The sequence below is a fragment of the Cervus canadensis genome, chromosome X (genome assembly GCF_019320065.1).
Source record: "Cervus canadensis isolate Bull #8, Minnesota chromosome X, ASM1932006v1, whole genome shotgun sequence".
NCBI lineage: Eukaryota > Metazoa > Chordata > Mammalia > Artiodactyla > Cervidae > Cervus > Cervus canadensis.
This window is the reverse complement of record NC_057419.1, coordinates 62859794-62882944: the sequence shown is the minus strand read 5'-3', so window position 1 is coordinate 62882944 and position 23151 is coordinate 62859794. Positions and strand designations below refer to the sequence as shown.

The 23151-nt window shown below is 38.7% G+C and overlaps 1 protein-coding gene across 1 annotated transcript in view; it reads left to right on the top strand.

The window, feature by feature from the left end:
• Positions 1-23151, top strand: part of LOC122435578 (oligophrenin-1-like) — a 189687-nt gene that overhangs the window by 132550 nt on the left and 33986 nt on the right. The window contains exon 5 of the mRNA XM_043459754.1: positions 20442-20543. Coding sequence (XP_043315689.1) covers positions 20442-20543 — 102 coding nt within the window. The remainder of the gene's footprint in view (positions 1-20441; positions 20544-23151) is intronic.

Here is a 23151-nt window from a genome sequence, read left to right as displayed (position 1 = left end):
GTGATTTCTGCATTTTCATTTCTAATTTGTTGATTTGATTCTTCTCTCTTTGTTTCTTGATGAGTCTGGCTAATGGTTTGTCAATTTTATTTATCTTCTCAAATAACCAGCTTTCAGCTTTGTTGATTTTTGCTATGGTTTCTTTTATTTCTTTTGCATTTATTTCTGCCATAATTTTAAAGATTTCTTTCCTTCTACTAACCCTGGGGTTCTTCATTTCTTCCTTTTTTAGTTGCTTAAGTATAGAATTAGGTTATTTATTTCACTTTTTTCTTGTTTCTTGAGGTAAGCCTGTATTCCTATGAACCTTCTCCTTAGTACTGCTTTTACAGTGTCCCATAGGTTATTGGTTGTTTTGTTTTTATTTTCATTTGCTTCTATGCATATTTTGATTTCTTTTTTGATTTCTTCTGTGCTTTGTTGGTTATTCAGCAGTGTGTTTTTCAGCCTCCATATGTTGGAATTTTTAATGGTTTTTCTCCTGTAATTGACACCTAGTCTTACTGCATTGTGGTCAGAAAAGTTGCTTTCAACTTTTCTGAAAAAGTTGAAAAAAAAAACTGAATGATTTCAGTTTTTTTTTTTTTTTTAATTTACCAAGGCTAGATTTATGGTGCAGGATGTGATCTATCCTGGAGAAGGTTCCGTGTGCACTTGAGAAAAAGGTGAAATTCATTGTTTTGGGGTGAAATGTCTTATAGATATCAATTAAGTCTAACTGGACTATTATATCATTTAAAGTTTGTGTTTCCTTGTTAATTTTCTGTTTATTTGATCTATCCATAGGTGTGAGTAGAATATTAAAGTCTCCCACTATTATTGTGTTATTGTTAATTTCCCCTTTCATACTTGTTAACATTTGTCTTACATATTGCATGACTCCTATGTTGGGTGCGTATATATTTATAATTGTTATATTATTTTCTTGGTTTGATTCTTTGATCATTATGTAGTGTCTGTCCTTCTTTGTCTCTTTTCACAGCCTTTATTTTAAAGGCTATTTCATCTGATATGAGTATTGCTACTCCTGCTTCCTTTTGGTCTCTATTCGCGTGGAATATCTTTTTCCAGGCCTTCACTTTCAGTCTGTATGTATCCCTTGTTTCAAGGTGGGTCTTTGTTGACAACATATATAGGGGTCTTGTTTTTGTATCCATTTAGCCAGTCTTTGCCTTTTGGTTGGGGTATTCAACCCATCTACTTTTAAGGTAATTGTTGAAAAGTATGATCTCATTGCCATTTACTTTGTTGTTTTGTGTTCGAATTTATACACCCTTTCTGTTTTTCCTGTCTAGAGAAAATCCTTAAGCATGTGTTGGAGAGCTCGTTTGGTGGTGTTGAATTCTCTCAGCTTTTGCTCGTCTGTAAAGCTTTTGATTTCTCCTTCATACTTGAATGAGATCCTTGCTGTGTCCAATAATCTGGGTTGTAGGTTTTTGTCTTTCATCAGTTTAAGTACGTCCTGCCATTCCCTTCTGGCCTGAAGAGTTTCTATTGAAAGATCAGGTGTTATCCTCATGGGAATCCCCTTTTGCGTTATTTGCTGTTTTTCCCTTGCTGCTTTTAATATTTGTTGTTTTTGATCTTTGTCAACTTTATTAATATGTGTTTTGGAGTCTTTCACCTTGGGTTTATCCTGTTTGAGACTCTCTGGGTTTCTTGGACTTGGGCGACTATTACCTCCCCCATTTTAGGCGAGTTTTCTTTCTTTGTGTCTTCTTCTTCTTGGACTCTTATGATTCGAATGTTGGGGCATTTAACATTGTCCCAGAGTTCTCTGAGGTTGTCCTCATTTCTTTTAATTCTTTTTTCGCTCTGCTTCATTTATTTCTACCATTCTATCTTCTACCTCACTTAGCCTACTTTCTGCCTCTTATTCTACTGTTGGTTCCCTCCAGAGTGTTTTTGATCTCATTTATTGCACTATTCATTATATATTGACTCTTTTTTATTTCTGCTGGGTCCTTGTTAAACATTTCTTGCATCTTCTCAATCCTTGTGTCCAGTGCATTTATCTGTATCGCCATTTTGTTTTCAAGATTTTGGATCATTTTCACTATAATTATTCTGAATTCTTTATCAGGTATATTCCCTATCTCTTCTTTTTTTTTTTTTTTTTTTTTTTGGTTTTGTGGGCATTTGTCCTGTTCCTTTACCTGCTGGGTTTTTCTCTGCCTTTTCATCTTGTTTATATTGCTGTGTTTGCAGTGGCCTTTCCATATTCTGTCAGGTTGTGGTTCCTCTTTATTTTGGAGTTTCTTCACTGTGGGTTGGGTTGGACAAGTGGCTTGTCAAGGTTTCCTGGTTAGTGAAGCCTGTGTCCGTGTTCTGGTGAGTAGAGCTGGATTTCTTCTTTCTGGATTGCAATGAAGTGTCCAGTAGTGAGTGTTGAAATGTCCATGGGTTTGGTGTGACTTTAGGCAGCCTGTATATTGAAGCTCAGGTTTATGTTCCTGTTTTGCTGGAGAATTTGCATTGTATGTCTTGGTCTGGACCTTGTTGGCTCTTGGGTAGTGCTTGATTTCAGTGTAGGTATGGAGGCTTTTGATGAGCTCTTATCGATTAATGTTCCCTGGGGTCAGGAGTTCTCTGGTGTTCTCAGGTTTTTGACTTAAGCCTCCTGTCTCTGGGTTTCAGTTTATTCTTACAGTAGCCTCATGACTTCTCCATATACAGAACCGATGATAAAACATCTAAGTTAATAATGAAAAGTTTCTCCACAGTATGGGACACCGGGAGAGTTTCACAGAGTTATATGGAGAAGAGAAGAGGGAGGAGGGAGATAGAGGTGACCAGGAGGAGAAGAGGGGGAATCAAAAGGGGAGAAAGCAAACTAGGCAGCAATCACTTCCCTATGTGCTCATCACAGTCTGGACCCCTCAGAGATGTTCATGGAGTTACACAGAAAAGAGAAGAGGAAGGAATGAGACAGAGGTGGCCAGGAGGAGAAAAGGGGGAATCAAAAGAAAAGAGACAGATCCAGCCGTTTAGTCAGTTCCCTAAGTGTGCTCCACAGCCAGGAACACACAAAGAGATTCACAGAGTTGGGTAGAGAAGAGAAGAGGGGAGGGAGGAGATAGAGGTGACCAGGTGGAGAAAAAGGAGAGTCAAAGGGGGGGATAGAACAATCAAGCCAGTAATCTCACTCCCACGTAAAAATGGGTAGTGAAGATTGCATTCTTAAACTTACAGAATTGATAAGAAATACCAAAAAGCAAGGATTAAACATCTAGAGTAGATGTTAGCTTCTCAAAAATATAATATTAAAAAAAAAGCAAAGTCACAAGAAGTATAAAGTATATATATGAAGTTTGCTTTAAAAATAGGTTTTTTTTGGAAGGTAATATTAGGTTATAAAAATGAAAATTAAAGGAGTAATATAGGACTTAAAAATAAAAAAAATCAAAATCAAAAAATGATACTAGTAAAAATACATCTAGGAATTTCTCTGGAGCTGTTGTGGATAGTGTGGGGTTAGATCATTTTCAGATAGTTCCTTGATTTGGCTTATACTTCTCAAGATCTATAGGCCCCTTCCTATGTGGTTGGTACTAACTACAGGGTTTTAATTTGTTGCACCTGTCACTTCCAAAGCAGTTCCCTCTGTTTATTCTAGCTGCTTCTGTTTGCAGGTCTCATCAGTGTCTAATTTCCACCATGACACATGGAGGTGATGGTGGTCACTTTTTTTAGGCGCACTTGTTCAGTTGTGCTGTGGGGAGGGAGGAACACTGCAAACAAATATCACTGGCTTGTGTTGGGATTGCTCACAGTGTTTCAGCTGCACTGGGTTTGACCCCACTCATGGCGTGTGTGCTTTCATGGTCTACACTTCTCAGGCTCTAGGTTGCTCTGCTGGGAACTCTCTGAGGTAGGCCCTGGTTTGCGTGCACTTCCCAGGTCTGAGCTGCTCAGGTTCACGTTCTTGAGTACTCCACAAAGGCACAGACTCGGTTGGGCCTGTGTTTTGTGTGCTTCCCGGGTCTCAGCAGCTCAGGTGAGCAGATGCTTGGCCAGTGCAGTCACCCTCAGGTGGGGGGTTCGTCTTATTGCCTCCCCCATACCAGCCACTGGGTTTTCTGGGTGTACAATGGGCACACCTTCTCAAGTGTGCCGTGTGTCTCTTCTGGCGAGCTGATCTCAGGTGGCAACTCTCCTGGCAGATGTCAGCCATCCAGAATCCCAAGAAGTCTTGATTAGCAATGAAGACTGCTTGCAGTTTGGTAGAGGATGCCTCTCTGGGGCCACGATTGCCCCCTTCGGGCTCTGGCTGCTTCTGCCTACCTGTCTCCAGTGGGGAATGGGCCAGTCTGCAGCCTGCTAGCTCTGCTCAGTCCTTTGCTCTGTGAGCAGGCCTGGCAGTGTCTGAGGTTAGGGCTTTTCATGGTATAGTTCTCTCTCTCTCTCTCTCTCTCTCTTTTTTTCTCTCTCTCTCTGGCTCTCCCACAGTCTGGGTTGCTATCTCATGTTAGTTCCCTCAGATTGCCCTTGGGGCATTGAGGCCTGGTCCTTACCCTAAGCAATGAAGCTGGAGCCTCCCTGTCCAGCCCCCGCTTGCTTGTGGTGGATGCGAGCGTCTGGGCTGCTTCTCTGCTGGGAGTTGCTGTTAGGCAGGTAATCTGTGGATTTTAATTATTTATTTATTTATTTTTCCTCTCAGTTATGTTGCCCTCTGAGATTCCAAGACTCGCCACAGACCCACTGGTGAGAGTGTTTCCTGGTGTTTGGAAACTTCTCTCTTTTTTAAGACTCCCTTCCCAGGACAGATCTCCGTCCCTACCTCTTTTGTCTCTCTTTTTACCTTTTATAGTTTGTCCTACCTCCTTTTGAAGACAATGGGCTGCCTTTCTGGGTGCCTGATGTCCTCTGCCAGCATTCAGAAGTTGTTTTGTGTTATTTGCTCAGTGTTCAAATGTTCTTTTGATGAATTTGTGGGGGAGAAAGTGGTCTCCCCATCCTATTCCTCTGCCATCTTAAGACTGCCTCGACTAATACATTTTAAAGAAATTTAAATAGAAGACAAATATGTCCTCTTCTCTTTTATCATCAACAAAAAGTGGTCCCAGTTGGCTTTGCTGGTGAGTTATAGCAAACAATTAAGATAACAGTTAATTGTTATTGATATATAAATTATTCCAAGGGATAACATAACAGTTAAAGCTCTCAGAATAATTTATAATAGTATCATGATTTTGATTGCAAAAATGAGATAAGGAAAATAGAGAATAAAAATCGTCCCCTTTTTCTTATGAACATAGATGAACTCTGAAGAATGAAATTAAAAAAGCAAAACAGAGACATATTTCATGTTCTTGGATAGGAAAACATAATGTCAAGATGTAAGTTCTTTCCTACTTTGATATACAGATTCAGTACAATCCAAATCAAATTCCTGGCAAGTTATTTTGTGGTTATCAGCAAAATTAAAGTTTATATGGAAAGACAAATATACCTAGTAGCCAACACAACATTTGTGATTTTGTTGTTCAGATGCTCAGTCATGTCTGACTCTTTGCTACCCCATGGACTGCAGCACGCCAGGCTTCCCTGTCCTTCATCATCTCCTAGTGCTTGCTCAAACTCATGTTCATTGAGTTGGTGATGCCATCTAACCATTTGGTCTTCTGTCACCTCCTTCTCCTCTGGCCTTCAATCTTTCCCAGCATCAGAGTATTTTCCAATGAGTCAGCTCTTCACATCAGGTGTCCAAGGTAGTGGAACTTTATTTGTGGTTTAGAGGAACAAAATTGGAAGACTAACACTATCTGAGAAGGGGATGACAGAGGATGAGATGATTGGATGGCATCACCAACTCACTGGATATGAGTCTGAGTAAACACCGGGAGTTGGTGATGGACAGGGAGGTCTGGTGTGCTGCAGTTCATGGGGTTGCAATGAGTTGGACATGACTGAGTGACTGAACTGAACTGAACACTCTCTGACTACAAGACTTAATATAAAACTATCGTAATCAAGACACTGTGATGTTGGTGAAAGAATAGATCAATGGAACAACCTAGAAAGCCCAGAAATAACACATATAAATATGGTCAACTGATCTTTGACATCATGGCATCTGGTCCCATCATTTCATGGCAAATAGATGGGAAAACAATGGAAATAGTGAGAGACTTTATTTTTTGGGGGGCTCCAAATACAGATGGTGACTGCAAACATGAAATTAAAAGATGTTTGCTCTTTGGAAAAAAAGCTATGACCAACCTAGACAGCATATTAAAAAGCAGAGACGTTATTTTACCAACAAAGATCTGTCTAGTCAAAGCTACGGCTTTCCCAGTAGTCATGTATGGATATGAGAGTTGGACTATAAAGAAAGCTGAGTGCCAAAGAATTGATGCTTTTGAACTGTGGTGTTGGGGAAGACTCTTGAGAGTCCCTTGCATAGCAAGGAGATCCAACCAGTCCATCCTAAAGGAGCTCAGTCTTGAATATTCATTGGAAGAAGTGATGCTGAAGCCGAAACTCCAATACTTTGGCCACCTGATGTAAAGAACCAGCTCACTGGCAAAGACCCAGATGCTGGGAAAGATTGAAGGCAGGAGGAGAAGGGGATGACAGAGGATGAGATGGTTGGATGGCATCACCGACACAATGGACATGAGTTTGAGTAGGCTGTGGGAGTTGGTGATGTATAGGGAAGCCTGGCATGCTTCAGTCCATGGGATTGCAGAGTCAGACACGACTGAGCGACTGAAGTGAAATGAACTGACCTTTGATAATGGAGCAAAGAAAACACAATGAAGCAAAGATAATCTTTTCCACAGACGATCCTGGAGTTTCATGATATTCACAAAAAACAAACAAAAAAGAATCCACATGCAAAAGAAACCTTACCACTTCACAAAAATTGACTCAGAATAGGTCATAGGCCTAAGCATAAAGTGCAGAATTATGAAACTCCTAAAAGATAAAATAGGCAAAAAACTAGATGATTTGGGGGATGATGATGACTTTTCAGACACAATATCAAAGGCATAAATCATGAAAGAATTGTCCATGTAGACTTCATTAAAATTAAAAAAACTTCTACACCATTAAAAACATTGTCAAGTGAGTGAGAAGACAAGCCAAAGACTGTGAGAAAATATTTGCAAAATACATGTGATCAAGATATATATGGACAACTCTTAAATATCAACAAGAAGAAAGCAAACAACTGGATTAGATATGGGCTAAAGAACTTAATAGACGCCTCACCAAAGAAGATATACCTATTGAAAATAACCATATGAAAAGATTTTCTGCATCATGAGAGGCATTATTAAAACACGAATGATATGCTCCTTTACACCTGGTAAAATGGCCAAAATCCAGAACACTGATGAGGGTGTGAAACAACGGGACTTTTATTTACTGGTGATGGGAATGTAAAATGGTACAGCTACTTTGGCTTCTCAGGTGAGGCTAGTGGTAAAGAACCTGTCTGACAATGCAGGAGACATCAGAGACTCAGGTTCAATTCCTGGGTCAGGAAGATCCCCTGAAGAAGGGCATGACAACTCACTCCAGTATTCTTGCCTGGAGAATCCGATGGACAGAGGAGCCTGGTGGGCTACAGTCCATACGGTCGAGTCAGACATGACTGAAGCGACTTAGCAGGCACAGCTACTTTTGAAGACAATTTGGCAGTTTCTTAGCAAACTAAACATACTTTTATGAACCAGCACTCCTTGCACTCCTTGAAGGTGTTGAAAACTTATATTCACTTAAAAACCTCCACATAGGTGTTTATAGCAGCTTTATTCATAATTGCCAAAATCTGGAAGCAAATAGGATACTCTTCAGTAGGTGAATGAGTACATAAACTTTGGTACATAGAGGCAATGCAATAGTATACACCACTGAAAATTAAGCTATCAAGCCATGAAAAGAAATGAAGGAAACTTAAGTGCATATTGCTAGGTGAAAGAAACCAATATTCAAAGGCTATGTACTCTGTGGTTTCAATTCTGTGACGTTGTGGAAAATACAAAACTATGAAGATAGTAAAAAGATCAGGAGTTGATGGGGGAAGTCATGAATAAGTGGAGTACAGAGGATTTTTAGGGCAGTGAAAATATTCTGTATTTTACCACCATAATGATGGATATATGTCATTATGCACATGTCCAAACCCATGGACTATACCACACCAAGTGTGAACACAAATGTTAGCTATGGAATTTGGGAGATTATGTGTCAATCTAGATTCATCAGTGGTAAGAAATGTACCACTTTTGTGGGAGATGTTGTTGTTGGGGAAGGCTATACTTGTATATTGGCAGGGAGTAGGTGGGAACTTCTGTAGTTTCTTCTTAGTTTTGCTGTGAACCTAAAACTATTTTGAATAAATAAATTCTTTGAAAAAAACAAAGACTTCTTTTACTTAATGAAAATAGAATGCTGAAGTATTAGCTAACAACAAAAATACCCACACAGACTTACAACCACACACTTACACATTGAAGATATTGTGGTTCCAGATCCTTAAAGTGATTATTGCAATAAAGTGAGCCACATGATTTGTTGTTGTTGTTGTTTCCCACTGCATATGTTACACCTACAGTATACTGTAGTCTACTAAGTATGCAATAGGTTTATGTCTAAAAATATATATATAGCTTAATTTAAAAATAATGCTGTTAGAGAAATGATGCCAGTAAACTTACTTAACGTGGGGTTGTCACAAACCTTTATTCTTCAAAAAACACAATCTGTGAAGTTAAATATAATGCAATAAAACAAGGTATGCATATATATGTGTATACATATACACATTATATATATATATATATATGTACATATATATATATCTCAGGAATCCAAAGAAATAATCTTTAGAAATCAGTCATATTTTTAGTGTAAAGGAGAAAAATTTTATGCTTATCTTCATCTAGAATTGAAGGGAAATTCCTAACTTGATAATGGTTATACAGATATTCCCCAACTTAGCAATGACTTTCAGCTTTACAGTGGTTCAATACTCAGTCAGTAGATGCCATACTTTAAATTTTGAGTTTTGATGTTTTCCCTGGCTAGATATATGTCAAACAGTAGTCTCTTTTAATGCTGGCAAGCTTCAGCTCCCAGTCAGCTATATATACATTCATGACAGTAAACAACTGATACACTTAACATCCATTCTGTACCCACACAACCATTCTGTTTTTCACTTTTAGTGTAGTACTTGATAAATTGCATGAGATATTCAACACTTTATTAGAAAACAGGTTTTGTGTTAGATGATTTTGCCTAACTGTAGGCTAATGTCATTGTCCTGGGCGCATTTAAGGTAGGCTAAGCCAAGCTATGATGTTGGTAGTTTAGATGTATTAAATGCATTTTTGACTTTTGATATTTTCAACTTATGATGAGTTCATTGTATGTTGAGGAAGATATGTCTAATGAAAACTTGTAGCAAACTTTATACTTAACAGAGAAACTTTATATTCCTCTTAAGATGAGGAACAAGGCAAGGATGCCAATCACCTAATGCTTTTAGCCTAATTCAGGAGGGCTTGACCAGTTTTTAAAGAATGAAAATTAAATAAATGTAGAAAGACATGAAGGAAAGATGTACAATTGGCTTTATTTGAAGATGATACAATGATCTTAACTACAGAAATCAATAAAAAACTTCTTAGGCCTAATAAGAATTTCAGCCAAAATGGTAATTACCAGTAGTTGTTATTTAGTTTCTAAGTTTGTGTCCGACCCTTTGCAACTCCATGGACTGTGACCTCCCAGGGTCTGCTGTCCATAGGATTTCCCAGGCAAAAATACTGGATTGGGTTTCCATTTTTTTCTCCAGGCAGTCTTCCCTATCCAGGGATCTAATCTGATTCTCCTGCATTGGCAGGTGGATTCTTTACCACTGAGCCACCAGGGAAGCTGGTGATTACCAGAGTAATATACAAAAATCAATATTATATTCAACATGAAAAAAAACATCCAGTAAATGTAAGTTAAAATAGCATTCATATTAGCAACAAAAACTATGAAATAAGAACAAGTTACTTTAAACAGGAATACATAAAAACATTATACTAAGAAAGAAATTAAACTCTAGTGAAGGCCATAGAAGAAAACAGAATCTAAATAAATTTGAGACATTTCATGCTCTCTAATGTGTTTCTTTGGGTCTTCCCTGATGGCTCAGTTGGTAAAGTATCCCCCTGAAATGCAGGAGACCCCAGTTCAATTCCTGGGTTGGGAAGATTCTCTGTAAAAGTGATAGGCCACCCACACCAGTATTCGTGGGCTTCCCTGGTGGCTCAGCTGGTAAAGAATCTGTCTGCAATGCAGGAGACCTAGGTTCAATCCCAGGGTTGGGAATATCCCCCAGGGAAGGTAAAGGCTACCCACTCCAATATTCTGGCCTGGAAAATTCCATGGGGTCCATGGGGTCACAGATTCAGACATGATTAAGTGACTTTCACTCACTCACTCACTGTGTTTCTTTAATATTCAGTTCAGTTCAGTCCAGTTCAGTCACTCAGTCATGTTAAACTCTTTGTGAGCATATAGACTGCAGTATGCCAGCACTCCCTGTCCATCACCAACTCCCGGAGTTTACTCAAACTAATCTCCATTGAGTGGGTGATGCCATCCAATTACCTCATCCTCTGTTGACCCCTTCTCCTCCTGCCTTCATTCTTTCTCAGCATCAGGGTCTTTTCCAATGATTTGGTTCTTTGCATCAGGTGGCCAAATTATTGGTGTTTCAGCTTCATCATCGTTCCTTCCAATGAACACTCAGGGCTGAGCTCCTCTAGGATGGACTGGTTGGATCTCCTTGCAGTGAAAGGGACTCTCAAGAGTCTTCTCCAACACCACAGTTCAAAAGCATCAATTCTTCAGTGCTCAGTCTTCTTTAGGTCCAACTCTCACATCTGTTGCCAACAAATTTGGAAAACTCAACAGTGGCCACAGGACTGGAAAAGATCAGTTTTCATTCCAATCCCAAAGAAAGGCAATCCCAAAGAATGCTCAAACTACTGCACAATTGCACTTGTCTTACACACTAGTAAAGTAATGCTCAAAATTCTCCAAGCCAGACTTCAGCAATACGTGAACCGTGAACTTTCAGATGTTCAAGCTGGTTTTAGAAAAGGCAGAGGAACCAGAGCTCAAATTGCCAACATTCGCTGGATTATCAAAAAGCAAGAAAGTTCCAGAAAAACATCTATTTCTGCTTTATTGACTATGCCAAAGCCTTTGTCTGTGTGGATCACAATCAACTGTGGAAAATTCTGAAAGAGATGGGAATCCCAGACCACCTGACCTGCCTCTTGAGACACCTGTGTGCAGGTCAGGAAGCAACAGTTAGAACTGGACATGTAACAACAGACTGGTTCCTTGGAAATGGAATACATGAAGGCTGTATATTGTCACCTTGCATACTTAAGTTATACACAGATTATATCATGTGAAATGTCGGGCTGGATGAAGCACAAGCTGGAATCAAGATTTCCAGGAGAAATATCAATAACCTCAGATATGCAGATAACACCGCCCTTATGGCAGAAAGCAAAGAAGAACTAAAGAGACTCTTGATGAAAGTGAAAGAGGAAAGTGAAAAAGTTGACTTAAAACTCAACATTCAGAAAACTAAGATCATGGCATCTGGTCCCATCACTTCATGGCAAATAGATGTGGAAACAGTGACAGACTTTATTCTTTTGGGTTCCAGAATCACTGCAGATGGTGACTGCAGCCATGAAATTAAAAGTCACTTGCTCCTGAAAAAAAGGTATGACCAACCTAGACAGCATATTAAAAAGCAAAAACATTACTTTGCTAACAAAGTTTCCATGTAGTCAAAGCTATGACTTTTCCAGTAGTCATGTATGGATGTGAGAGTTGGACTATGAAGAAAGCTGAGCATCAAAGAATTTATGCTTTTGAACTGTGGTGTTGGAGAAGACTCTGGAGAGTCCCTTGGACTGCAAGGAGATCCAACCATTCCATCCTAAAGGAAATCAGTCCTGAATATTCATTTGAAGGACTTGATGATGAAGCTGAAACTCCAATACTCTGGCCACCTGATGTGAAGAACTGACTCATTTGAAAAGACCCTGATGCTGGGAAAGATTGAATGTGGGAGTAGGGGAAGACAGAGGGTGAGGCTGTTGGATGGCATCACCAGTCAATGGACATACATTTGAGTAAACTCCAGGAGTTGGTGATGGACACGGAAGCCTGGTGTGTCCATGGGATCACAAGTAGTGAGACACGACTGAGTGACTGAAATGAACTGAGGAAATATGAGAAAGAGGACTAAGGATTGCTTATTGTCTTAATGTCCTACATGGAACTAGATGAATATTTGAATAATGAAAACTTTAATAAATAGTCCTAACCATGAATACTGATGTGGTCATGTTAGCATTATGAGTGTGATGAGTCAGTCAAGTTCCTAGGCTCTATTTCCTCTCTTCAGTCTGTCATTCTGCATAAATTTCTATTCAATAATAAAATTTGAAAATAAATCTAACATTCAGAGTTGATATGAATATTTCAATTAAATAACATTATTAAAGTGTCTCACATTGTGCTTGGCAAATGTGTCTTCTCAACGTAGGATTTCTTTCCTTTATCCATCAGTCCAGTAGTGTCTTAATGTAGCGCTTTGACCTTAGGATAAAAAGTGACTCTTGATTAGAGCCTCTGTTACATTTGGTACTTGCATTCAAATTGACCCTGAAATGAAAGTTCTTTTTTTTTTTTTAACTGAAGTATATTTGATGTACCAGCTTCCCAGGTTGCCGTAGTTGTACAGAACTCAGCTTACAATGGAGAAGAACTAAGAGACAGGGTTTTGATCCCTGGGATGGGAAGATCCCCTGGAGGAGGGCATGGCAATCCATTCCAGTATTCTTGCCTGAAGAACCCCATGGACACAGGAACCTGGCAAGCTACAATTCATAGGGTTGCACAGAGTCGGAATGACTGATGTGACTTGGAATGCTTGCATATTTGATGTACAATATTATATGTTGTGTACATACTCAGTTACTTCAGTTTTTTCTGATTCTTTGAGAACCCACATACTCCTCTTTCCATGGGATTATCCAGGCAAGAATACTGGAGTTGGTTGCCATTTCCTCCTTCAGGGGATCTTCCCAACCCTGGAATGGAACCCACATCTCCTTTGGCTCCTGGATTGGCAGATGAATTCTTTGCCACTGAGTCACGTAGGAAGCCCCCACAATATTATATGTTGCAGGTGTACAATATAGTGATTCACAATTTTTAAAGGTTATACCTCATTTATATTTATTATGAAAATTGACTGTATTTCCAGTGTTGTACAATATACATGAGTAGCTTATTTTATACATAAGTTTGTATTTCTCAATTTCCTCCTCTTCTCTCTCCCCACTGGTAATCACTAGTCAGTTATATGTATCTGTGAGTCTGTATTCACTACTTTGTTTTAATTTTTGCATTCCACATATAAGTGGTATCATACAGTGTTTATGATTCTATGTTTAAAGAAGTAAAACTTACCATTTGCAAATGACTGTATCTTGTATATAGAAAATCCTAAGGAATACACACACACAATTAGAACTAATAGAGGAGTTCAATAAGGTTACAGGGTACAAGATTGATATACAAAAATACATTGTTTTCCTATGCAAATTAATGAACGACCTAAAAATTAAATTAAGAAAACAATCTTGTTTACAGTAGTATCAAAAAGATTCAAGTACTGACACAAAAATTTAACAGAATAAGTGCAAGACTTGTATACTAAAAAGTTCAAAATATCATTGAAAGAAATTAAGGGGGACTTCACTAAATAGAAAGACATTTCATTTTCATGAATTGGAAGGTGATATTATTAAGATGGTAATACAAAATATTTATAGATTCAGTGTAAATCTCTAGCAAAATAGCAACTGGCCATTTTGCACAAATGGATATGTTGACCCTAAAATCTACGTAGAACCAAATGGAAAAAGAAATCTTAAAAAAAGATTCACAATTGTTAATTTTAAAACTTACCACAAACCTGTTGTAATCAAAATAATCAAATAATCAAAATAATGTGGTGACATACTGGAGGCAAGAATACTGGAGTGGGTTGCCATTTCCTTCTCCAATGCATGCATGCATGCTAAGTCACTTCAGTCGTGTCTGGCTCTGTGTGACCCTATGGGCAGAAGCTCACCAGGCTCCTTTGTTCACCGGATTCTCTAGGCAAGAATACTGGAGTGGGTTGCCATTTTCTTCTCCAATATATACATATATATATATATATTCATTATTTTTTAGATTGTTTCCTCATAGCGATTATCACAGAATATTGAATAGAGTTCTCCGTACTATATAGTAGATCCTTGTTTCTTATCTATCTTATATATAGTAGTGTGTATGTGTTCACTCCAAGCTTCTGATTTATCCTGCCCCCCATTATATTTTCCCTTTGATAACTGTAAGTTTGTTTTTGATATCTGCTAAGTCTACTAACTTATTTGTAAATAAGTTCATTTGTATAATTTTTTAAAAATTAGATTCCACATGAGTGATATCATATAATATTTGTCTTTTGCTGTCTGTCTTACTTCACTTAGTATTATAATCTCTAGGTACATCTATTAATATGTTGTGGCAATAGGCAATATTTCATTGTTTTATGGCTGAGGAATATTCCATTGTATATATGTACCACATCATCTTTATCCATTCCTCTGTTGATGGACATTTAAGTTTCTTCCATGTCCTGACTGTTGTAAATAGTGCTACAATGAATATCAGGGTGCATATATCTTTTCAAAATTGTGTTTTTTTCTGAATATATGCCCAGTAGTGGGATTACTGGATCATATGGTTGCTCTTTCTGATGGCTCAGTGGGTAAAGAATCCGCCTGAAATGCAAGAGACACAGGTAGATGTGGGTTCAGTTCCTAGCTTGGGAAGATCCCCTGGAGGATGAACTAGCAACCCACTTCAGTATTCTTGCCTGAAAAATCCCATGGAGAAAGGAGCATGGCAGGCTACAGTCCATGGGGTCACAAAGAGTCGGACACAACTGAGCACACACAAGCACAGGATAGCTCTATCTTTAGTTTTTTAAGGAACCTTCATGGGCTTCCCAGATGGCTCAGTGGCTAGAAAATATGCCTCCAATGCAGGAGATGCAGGAGATGTGGCTTCGATTCCTTGATCAGGAAGATCCCTTGGAGGAGGGCATGGCAACCCACTCCAGTATTCTTGCTTGCAGAATCCCATGGATAAAGGAGCGTGGTGGGCTAGGGTCCATAGGTTCGTAAAGAGTAGGACATGACTAAATTGACTGAGCACACGCGCATGCAAGGAACCTTCATAGTATTGTCCATAGCGGTTGTACCAATTTACAACCGTATAGGAGAGTTCCTTTTTTTCCACACCCTCTCCAGCATATATTGTTTGTAGATTTTTTGATGATGGCCATTCTGGCCTATATGAGGTAATACCTCATTGTAGCTTTGACTTGCATTCCTCTGATTATTAGTGATGTTGAACAACTTTTCATGTGCTTTTTGGCCATTTGTATGTCTTTGGAAAAATATAAAGGTAGAACCCAATTTTAAAATGGGAAAAATAATTCAGTAAACATTTCTCCAAAGAATATATAGTTGACCCTTCAATAACTTTGGCTTGAACTTCATGGGTCTGCTTATAAGTCGATATTTTTGATATTTAATATTACAGTGCGACAGATCTGTTGGTTGAATCTGTAGATGTGGAGCTGTAAATGTGGAGGATCCATGTGTTCGGAGGGTGGACTATAAGTTATACACAGATTTTCGATTACAGGGAGATTTGGCGTGCCTAACCCCCATGTTGTTCATGGGCTAACTTCATATACAAAGGGTCAGTAATCTTAGGAAAAAACATTTCATGCTGTTAGTCATTAGGGAAATGCAATGTGAATGCAGCCACAGAGAATGCATCTTTGCATCACACCCACTGGTTTCAGTATAGTCAAAAAGTAAGTAGTGGTGCATCTTCACACCACACCCACTGGTTTCAGTATAGTCAAAAAGTAAGTATTGTTGAGTATGTGGAGAAATTGAAACTCTCATTCATTGTTGTGGGGAATGTAAAATGAAACACAAACTTTGGAAAACAGTTTGATGGTTCCTCAAAAAGTTAAAAATAAAGTCACCCATATGACTCTAATTCCACTGAGCATATGTATATGCTCAAAAGAATTGAAAACATGACCACATAAAGTCTCATATGTGAATATTCATAGCAGCATTATTTATGACCACCCCCAAATGGAAATAACTCTACTGTCCATCAACTGTAGAATTCATAAAGAACATATGGTATATCCATATAGCCATATAGTCAAATATTATTTTGCCATAGAAAGGAATGAAGTACTGACACATGCTACAATAGGGATAAACATTAAAAGCATTATTTTAAGCGTAAGAAAACAGTCACAAAAGGCAACTTATTGTATGATTTCAGTTATATGAAATGTCTAGAATAGACAAATTCATAGAGACACAAAGTAAGTTGTGGTTTTTGAGGAGAAATACAGGAAAACATGGAATGATTATGAATAGGTATGGAATTTATTTTTGAGGTGATGGAAGTATACTGGAATTATAAAACAGTGATGGTTGCACAGCTTTGTTGGTATACTAAAAACTGAATTATTTAGTTAAAAAGGGTGAATTTTATGGTACATGAATTCTATCTCATAGTTTGTAATTTTAAAAATGGAAGTGGAGGAGAAAGTGACCCACAGAGCTTTATCTATTCTTAGAGAAGTCACTGACATTTTCTGGCTTCCATGATTCAAACAGTTGCTACTTTAAATAGATTCAGCACCTGGAGGAAAAGTTTTCCCTACCTATATTTTGTGTGAAAATCTCTATCTCATGTGTTTGGTATCTGAGTTGGGGCTAAGACTATAGTCAAGGCTCCCCAATTATTTATACTGCTACTGCTGCTAAGTCACTTCATTCGTGTCTGACTCTGTGTGACCCCATCCCTGGGATTCTCCAGGCAAGAACACTGGAGTGGGTTGCCATTTCCCTCTCCAATGCATAAAAGTGAAAAGTGAAAGTGAAGTCGCTCAGTCATGTCCGACTCTTCGCGACCCCATGGACTGCAGCCTACCAGGCTCCTCCATCCATGGGATTTTCCAGGCAAGAGTACTGGAGTGGGGTGCCATTGCCTTCTCCGAATTATTCATAAGCCTCCTAAAAAGTATTTTTATGATTATCTGAACTTTATTTGACAATATGAAATGAAGTAGACTGGCATATTATGCAACCTTCAACAAGTTACTTCACCTTTTTTGAACCTTAATTTCCTTTACAATGTGTACTCTTCAGGGTTGTGAAGACTTAATGAGATATGAATTTTAAGTACCTAGCAAACTGCTTGGCCTGATTTAGGCCTCAGTTAATGTTAGCTTCCTCTCTTACTTTTTTTCCTCTGGTTAAAATGCACATTCTTTTTTTTTTTTTTTCTTCTTCTTTTTTTTTTTCTTTTTTTTTTAACACAGGAATTATCTCTATTTTTTTCTCTTTTTTTAATTAATTAATTGACTTTTTAATTGAATGATAACTGCTTTACAGAATTTTGTTGTTTTCTGTCAAACCTCACCTCAACATGAATCAGCCATAGGTATACATATATCCCCTCCCTTTTGAACCTCCCTTCAATCTCCCTCCCCATCCCACCCTCTTGGTTGATACAGAGCCCTGTTTGAGTTTCCTGAGCCATACAGCAAATTCCCATTGGTCATCTATTTTACGTATGGTAATGTAAGTTTCTATGTTACTCTTTCCTTATATCTCACCCTCTCCTCCCCTCTCCCCATGTCCATAAGTCTATTCTCTATGTCTGTTTCTCCATTGTTGCCCTGTAAATAAATTCTTCAGTATCATTTTTCTAGATTCCGTATATATTCATTAGAATATGATATTTATCTTTCTTTTTCTGACTTATTTCACTCTGTATAATAGGCTCTAAGTTCATCCACCTCACTAGAACTGATTCATATGTGTTCCTTTTTATGGGTGAGTGATATTCCATTGTGTATGTGAACCACAACTTCTTTATCCATTTATCTGTCAATGGACATCTAGGTTGCTTCCATGTTCTAGCTATTGTAAATAGTGCTGCAGTGAACAATGGGATACATGTGTCTTTTTTCAATTTTGGTTTTCTCAGGGTATATGCCTAGGAGTGGAATTGCTGGGTCATATGGTGGTTTCATTCCTAGTTTTTTTTTTTTTTTTTAATTAATTTATTTTTCATTGAAAGATAATTGCTTTACAGGATTTTGCTGTTTTCTGTCAAACCTCAACATGAATCAGCCATAGGTATACATGTATCTCCTTCCTTTTGAACCTCCCTCCCATCTCCCTCCCCATCCCACCCCTCTAGGTTGATACAGAGCCCCTGTTTGAGTTTCCTGAGCCATAAAGCAAATTCCCATTGGCTATCTATTTTGCATATGGTAATGTAAGTTTCCATGTTACTCTTTCTGTACATCTCACCCTCTCCTCCCCTCTCCCCATGTCCATAAGTCTATTCTCTATGTCTGTTTCTCCACTGCTCCCCTGTAAGTAAATTCTTCAGTACCATTTTTCTAGATTCCATATATATGTGTTAGAATACGGTGTTTATCTTTTTCTTTTTGACTCACTTCACTCTGTTCTACGTTCATCTACCTCATCAAAACTGACTCAAATGTGTTCCTTTTTATGGATGAGCAATATTCTATTGTGTATATATACCATGACTTCTTTATCCATTCATCTGTCGATGGACACTTAGGTTGCTTCCATGTTCTAGCTGTTGTAAATAGTACTGCAATGAACAATGAAATACATGTGTCTCTTTTAGTTTTGGTTTCCTCAGGGTATATGCCTAGGAGTGGGATTGCTGGGTCATATGGTGGTTTTATTTCTAGTTTTTTAAGGAATCTCCATACCATCTTCCATAGTGGCTGTATCAATTTACATTCCCACCAACAGTGCAAGAGTGTTCCCTTTTCTCCACACACTCTCCAGCATATATTGTTTGTAGACCTTTTGGTGATGGCCATTCTGGCTGGTGTGAGATGATATCTCATTGTAGTTTTGATTTGCATTTCTCTAATAATGAACAATGTTGAACATCTTTTCATGTGTTTGCTAGCCTTCTGTCTGTCTTCTTTGGAGAAATGTCTGCTTAGGCTCTTCCACACTTTTTGATTGAGTTGTTTGTTTTTCTGGTATTGTGTTGTATGAGCTGCTTGTATATTTTGAAAATAAATCCTTTGTCAGTTGTTTCATTGATTTTCTCTCATTCTAAGGATTGTCTTTTCACCTTGCTTATAGTTTCCTTTGCTGGGCAAAAGCTTTTAAGTTTAATCAGGTCCCACTTGTTTACTTTTGTTTTTATTTCCATTACTCTAGAAGGCAGATCATAGAGGATCTTACTTTGATTTATGTTATCTAGTGTTCTGCCTATATTTTCCTCTAAGAGTTTTATATTTTCTGGTCTTACATTTAGGTCTTTAGTCCATTTTGAGTTTATGTAAAAAGCACATTCTTGACAGGTAAGAGGTCACTCAGTTTTGCCCTGGCTTCCTGCCCAGCAATAGATTGCCTCTAGAAATAAACTATGGTTGAGATATATTTTTTCCTGTGTGTCACTTGCTTTGCCTCATCTAATACTTGGCACACTTTAGGTACTCAGTGAGTTTAGATTTCCTATGTGACAACACAAGCCTTTTACATGAATTTCCCAATGTGGTGCTGAGAGGATTGCAGGATGTTAGCATTAGTCTGTGACAAGCTAGCATTCTTAGTGCTCATTTGGAAACTGTGATTTCTATTAATTGTTGTGTTGAGAGGCAGAGAGCTTAACGCAAATAACGACTGAGTCTTCCATCTGTCATAAGGCTTTTCAACTCCTGATTTTCAGTTAAGCCTTGCAGGATTTTTCCATATGTTTAACATCATATTTTAATATGTAGTACTGAAATGCTTAAACAGTATCAAAGAACTTATCATTTACAGTCAGTCTTAGATTCCAATTTTCTTGGAAATGTTTTACTTATTATTAGACTGTCTAAATGCATTGTAGATTAACATTTGAAAGGCATATTCACTGTTGACTATTGTGTTCCTTCTTCTTTTCAAAAATTAATGTAGTCAATGAATGTGAAAAATATTAAGGGGAAAAAATTAACTGGTATACAGGTGCATTTTAAGTGCCATTGTCTGAGCATTAGCTCCCAGAGCCTTTAGCTATACCAATAGGAACCCTTTGCGTAGGTGAAGTTGTTAAAGGTTATATTTGAAGAAGTTGAAACTGCTGAGGAAAAATCCTGACTTGCTTTTCTGACACTGTGTTGTTCATTCTCATTTCTGAGCAGATTGAATTAAAATCACAGACATCTTACTCTCTACCTTCTCTCCCACCTCTAGGAGCGGAAAAAGAAATTTGAAAAGGATGGAGAGAGGTTTTACTCCTTGCTGGATCGGCACTTACATCTGTCTTCCAAAAAGAAAGAATCTCAGTTACAAGAGGTATGTTCAAAAACCCTGTCCCTGCCTTCTATTGCCAGGTATGCCTTGGTACATGGCATTTTCCTATTGCAAGGGTTTTCTCTTACTCTGCCTTAGCAGAGAACCATGGATAATGGTTGTGCTTGCAGATTAAACCATGGCCAGGGTTTCAGGACTCCTGAGTTCTCAAGTCAACTCCTCCACAAACTCACAGTGTGACTTTGGATAAGATATTTCTTTCTTGGCCTCAGTTTCTCTTTTAAAGGAAGTGTGGTACTACTCACAGATCCCTTCTAGTTCTAAGTTACTGATTCCAGATGAGGATATAGAGTTAAACTACCATTGTAGGATGGAAGAAGATGGTGGATGAGTAAGATGGGGAGATCACCCGCCTCCCCACAAATACATAAAAAATTGATCAGAATGTGGAACAAGTCCTACAGAACAACTTTTAAGTGACAGCAGAAGACCCCAAACCTCCAAAAAGGAAAGCAAATCTCCTTAGAATGAGGTAGGACAAAGGATAAACACCCACCCACACACACAAAGACAAAAGACTTCAGGACGGGAGCTTGTGTCCCAAGGGAGGGAGGGAGTCATGAAGGAAGAAAAGTTTCTGAGCACTTGTAAAGCCCCTCACAGGCGGGCCCAAGGGGGAAGCTGTGAAACCTCAGAATGCTGTGCAACAGCAGCAACTCAGAAGGCAAAATACTGAGAAAGCTGCCTAACAACACTTCTCAGCCCATAAGCAGCTCACAAACCCCAACCTGGAACGGGCGAGTGGCGGTTCAGGGAGCCAAGGCTCCAACGAAGATCCCAGGGAGAGGTAGGGGGCTGGTGGCCATGATGATGTGTGCTGAGAGTGCTACTTTGACAAAGCTGTGGAATTAGACATGACTGCCACTGCCAAAGCCAGGAAAGGTGCTGGAAGCAACAGACGAAACACTGTTGATGCATTCCCCATCACAGAGGTTGCAGCTAGCACCAGGCCATGAGCAGGCACAGGTTACTGCCCACACCTTGCAGGGAGCTTAAACATCTTGACCCATTTCATGGGTCTCTAGAACCCTAGACCCCAGTTTTCTCTGGGAAAATTCACAAGCTGCCTTAGACTGTAACAGCATCCAAGAGCTTACTACTTTCACAGGCATTCCCCTGTACAACTCTTATGTGGCTGCCATAGCCTTCTCTCTCCCCAGCCCAAGAAAGCAAGTGAGTCTTTTTTTTTTTTTTGCAAGTGAGTCTTAATGAGCCTCAGCCTTCAGTCTCTTGTGTCCAGGTGGGGAACAGACTATGGACTCTAGGAGAAACTGTGAACTTTAGGAGCAGCTATAAACTGAAAAGAGGCCAGATGTGAGACTGACTCCATGCTGCACACAAGTTTCAGAGACCCTCCTAGAAGTATTAGAAGACCTCGGTGTAGGTTTCACTGAGTATTTTGGGCTACTGAGTGTTGCCTTCACCACAAGTATTGGGAACTTGTCTTTTGCATTGTGTGGCTTGTGAGTTCTTGGAGCTTCAATAGGCAATGAGCCTGAACCCCTGAGGTAGAGACGGAAGCCCAAGGCTTTGAACCACTACAGTACACCTGACCCTAGGGAACATTAATAGATGAGAGACCCCGAAAAGGCCTCCATCTGAACACCAAAGCCAAGCCCACCCAAAGGACAGCAAGCACCAGTACCCAGATACCCCATGCTAATCCTTCAAGAAAACAGAAACACAACATTACACACTAGCAGACAGGCTGCGCAAAGCCACACTGAACCCATAGACACCCCAAAACCTGTGACTGGACATGGTACTACCCATCAGACAGATGAGATCCAGCTTCATCAACCAGAACACAGGCACAAGTCCCCCCAACCAGGAAACCTTTACATGGCACTGGTCCAACCTCATTCATGGGGGACTGACTCCACAACTAAGAATAAGACCTTGAGACTTTTTCTATTTTAAAAATCACAATCTTCATTTCCACTATATACTTCTACCTCTGCACTGGCCTTCTGTGGTGCTGTGGATTTTTTTTTTCCCTCTATGAATTTTTTGTTTTTCTTCTGTTTGACTGTTTTTTTTAAATTGTTCTTTTCCTGCTGTAGTTATTGTTTAATATATTTAAATCATATTTACATACTTCCATTTAATTTTACTTTTCTTTTTTCTTCTTTTCTTCCTTTTCTTTTTCTTTTTTCCCCTTATTTTATTCTTTCTTTTTTCACCATGTTTGTTAATTTGTTTTGTTTTCTTTGCTTTATTCCCCAATTGGCACCCTGCTTTGGTTCTGTTTTCCAGTTTAAGTTTTAATTAGCTCTGTTTTTAATTGGTTGATATTATTTTTGGTTTCCTTTGCTTACCAAGTCAGTCTCTGTACTTTCATTTCTTTGGAATATTTTTGTTATGTTTGTGTGTGTGTAAGCATATGTTTATGTTCCACTGTTTTTGTAATTGTCTGTCTGATTTGTATTTACCATGTGTCTGGGTTGGTCTTTTGTTTCTTTCAATGTTTTGTTTTTTTATCTCCCTGTGTTTGTTTTAATCCCATTTAATGCCATAACAAACAACTTGAGGAATCTCAGTCCCTTGACCAGGGATTGGGCCTGAGCCTTTGGAGTGGCAGTACTGAATC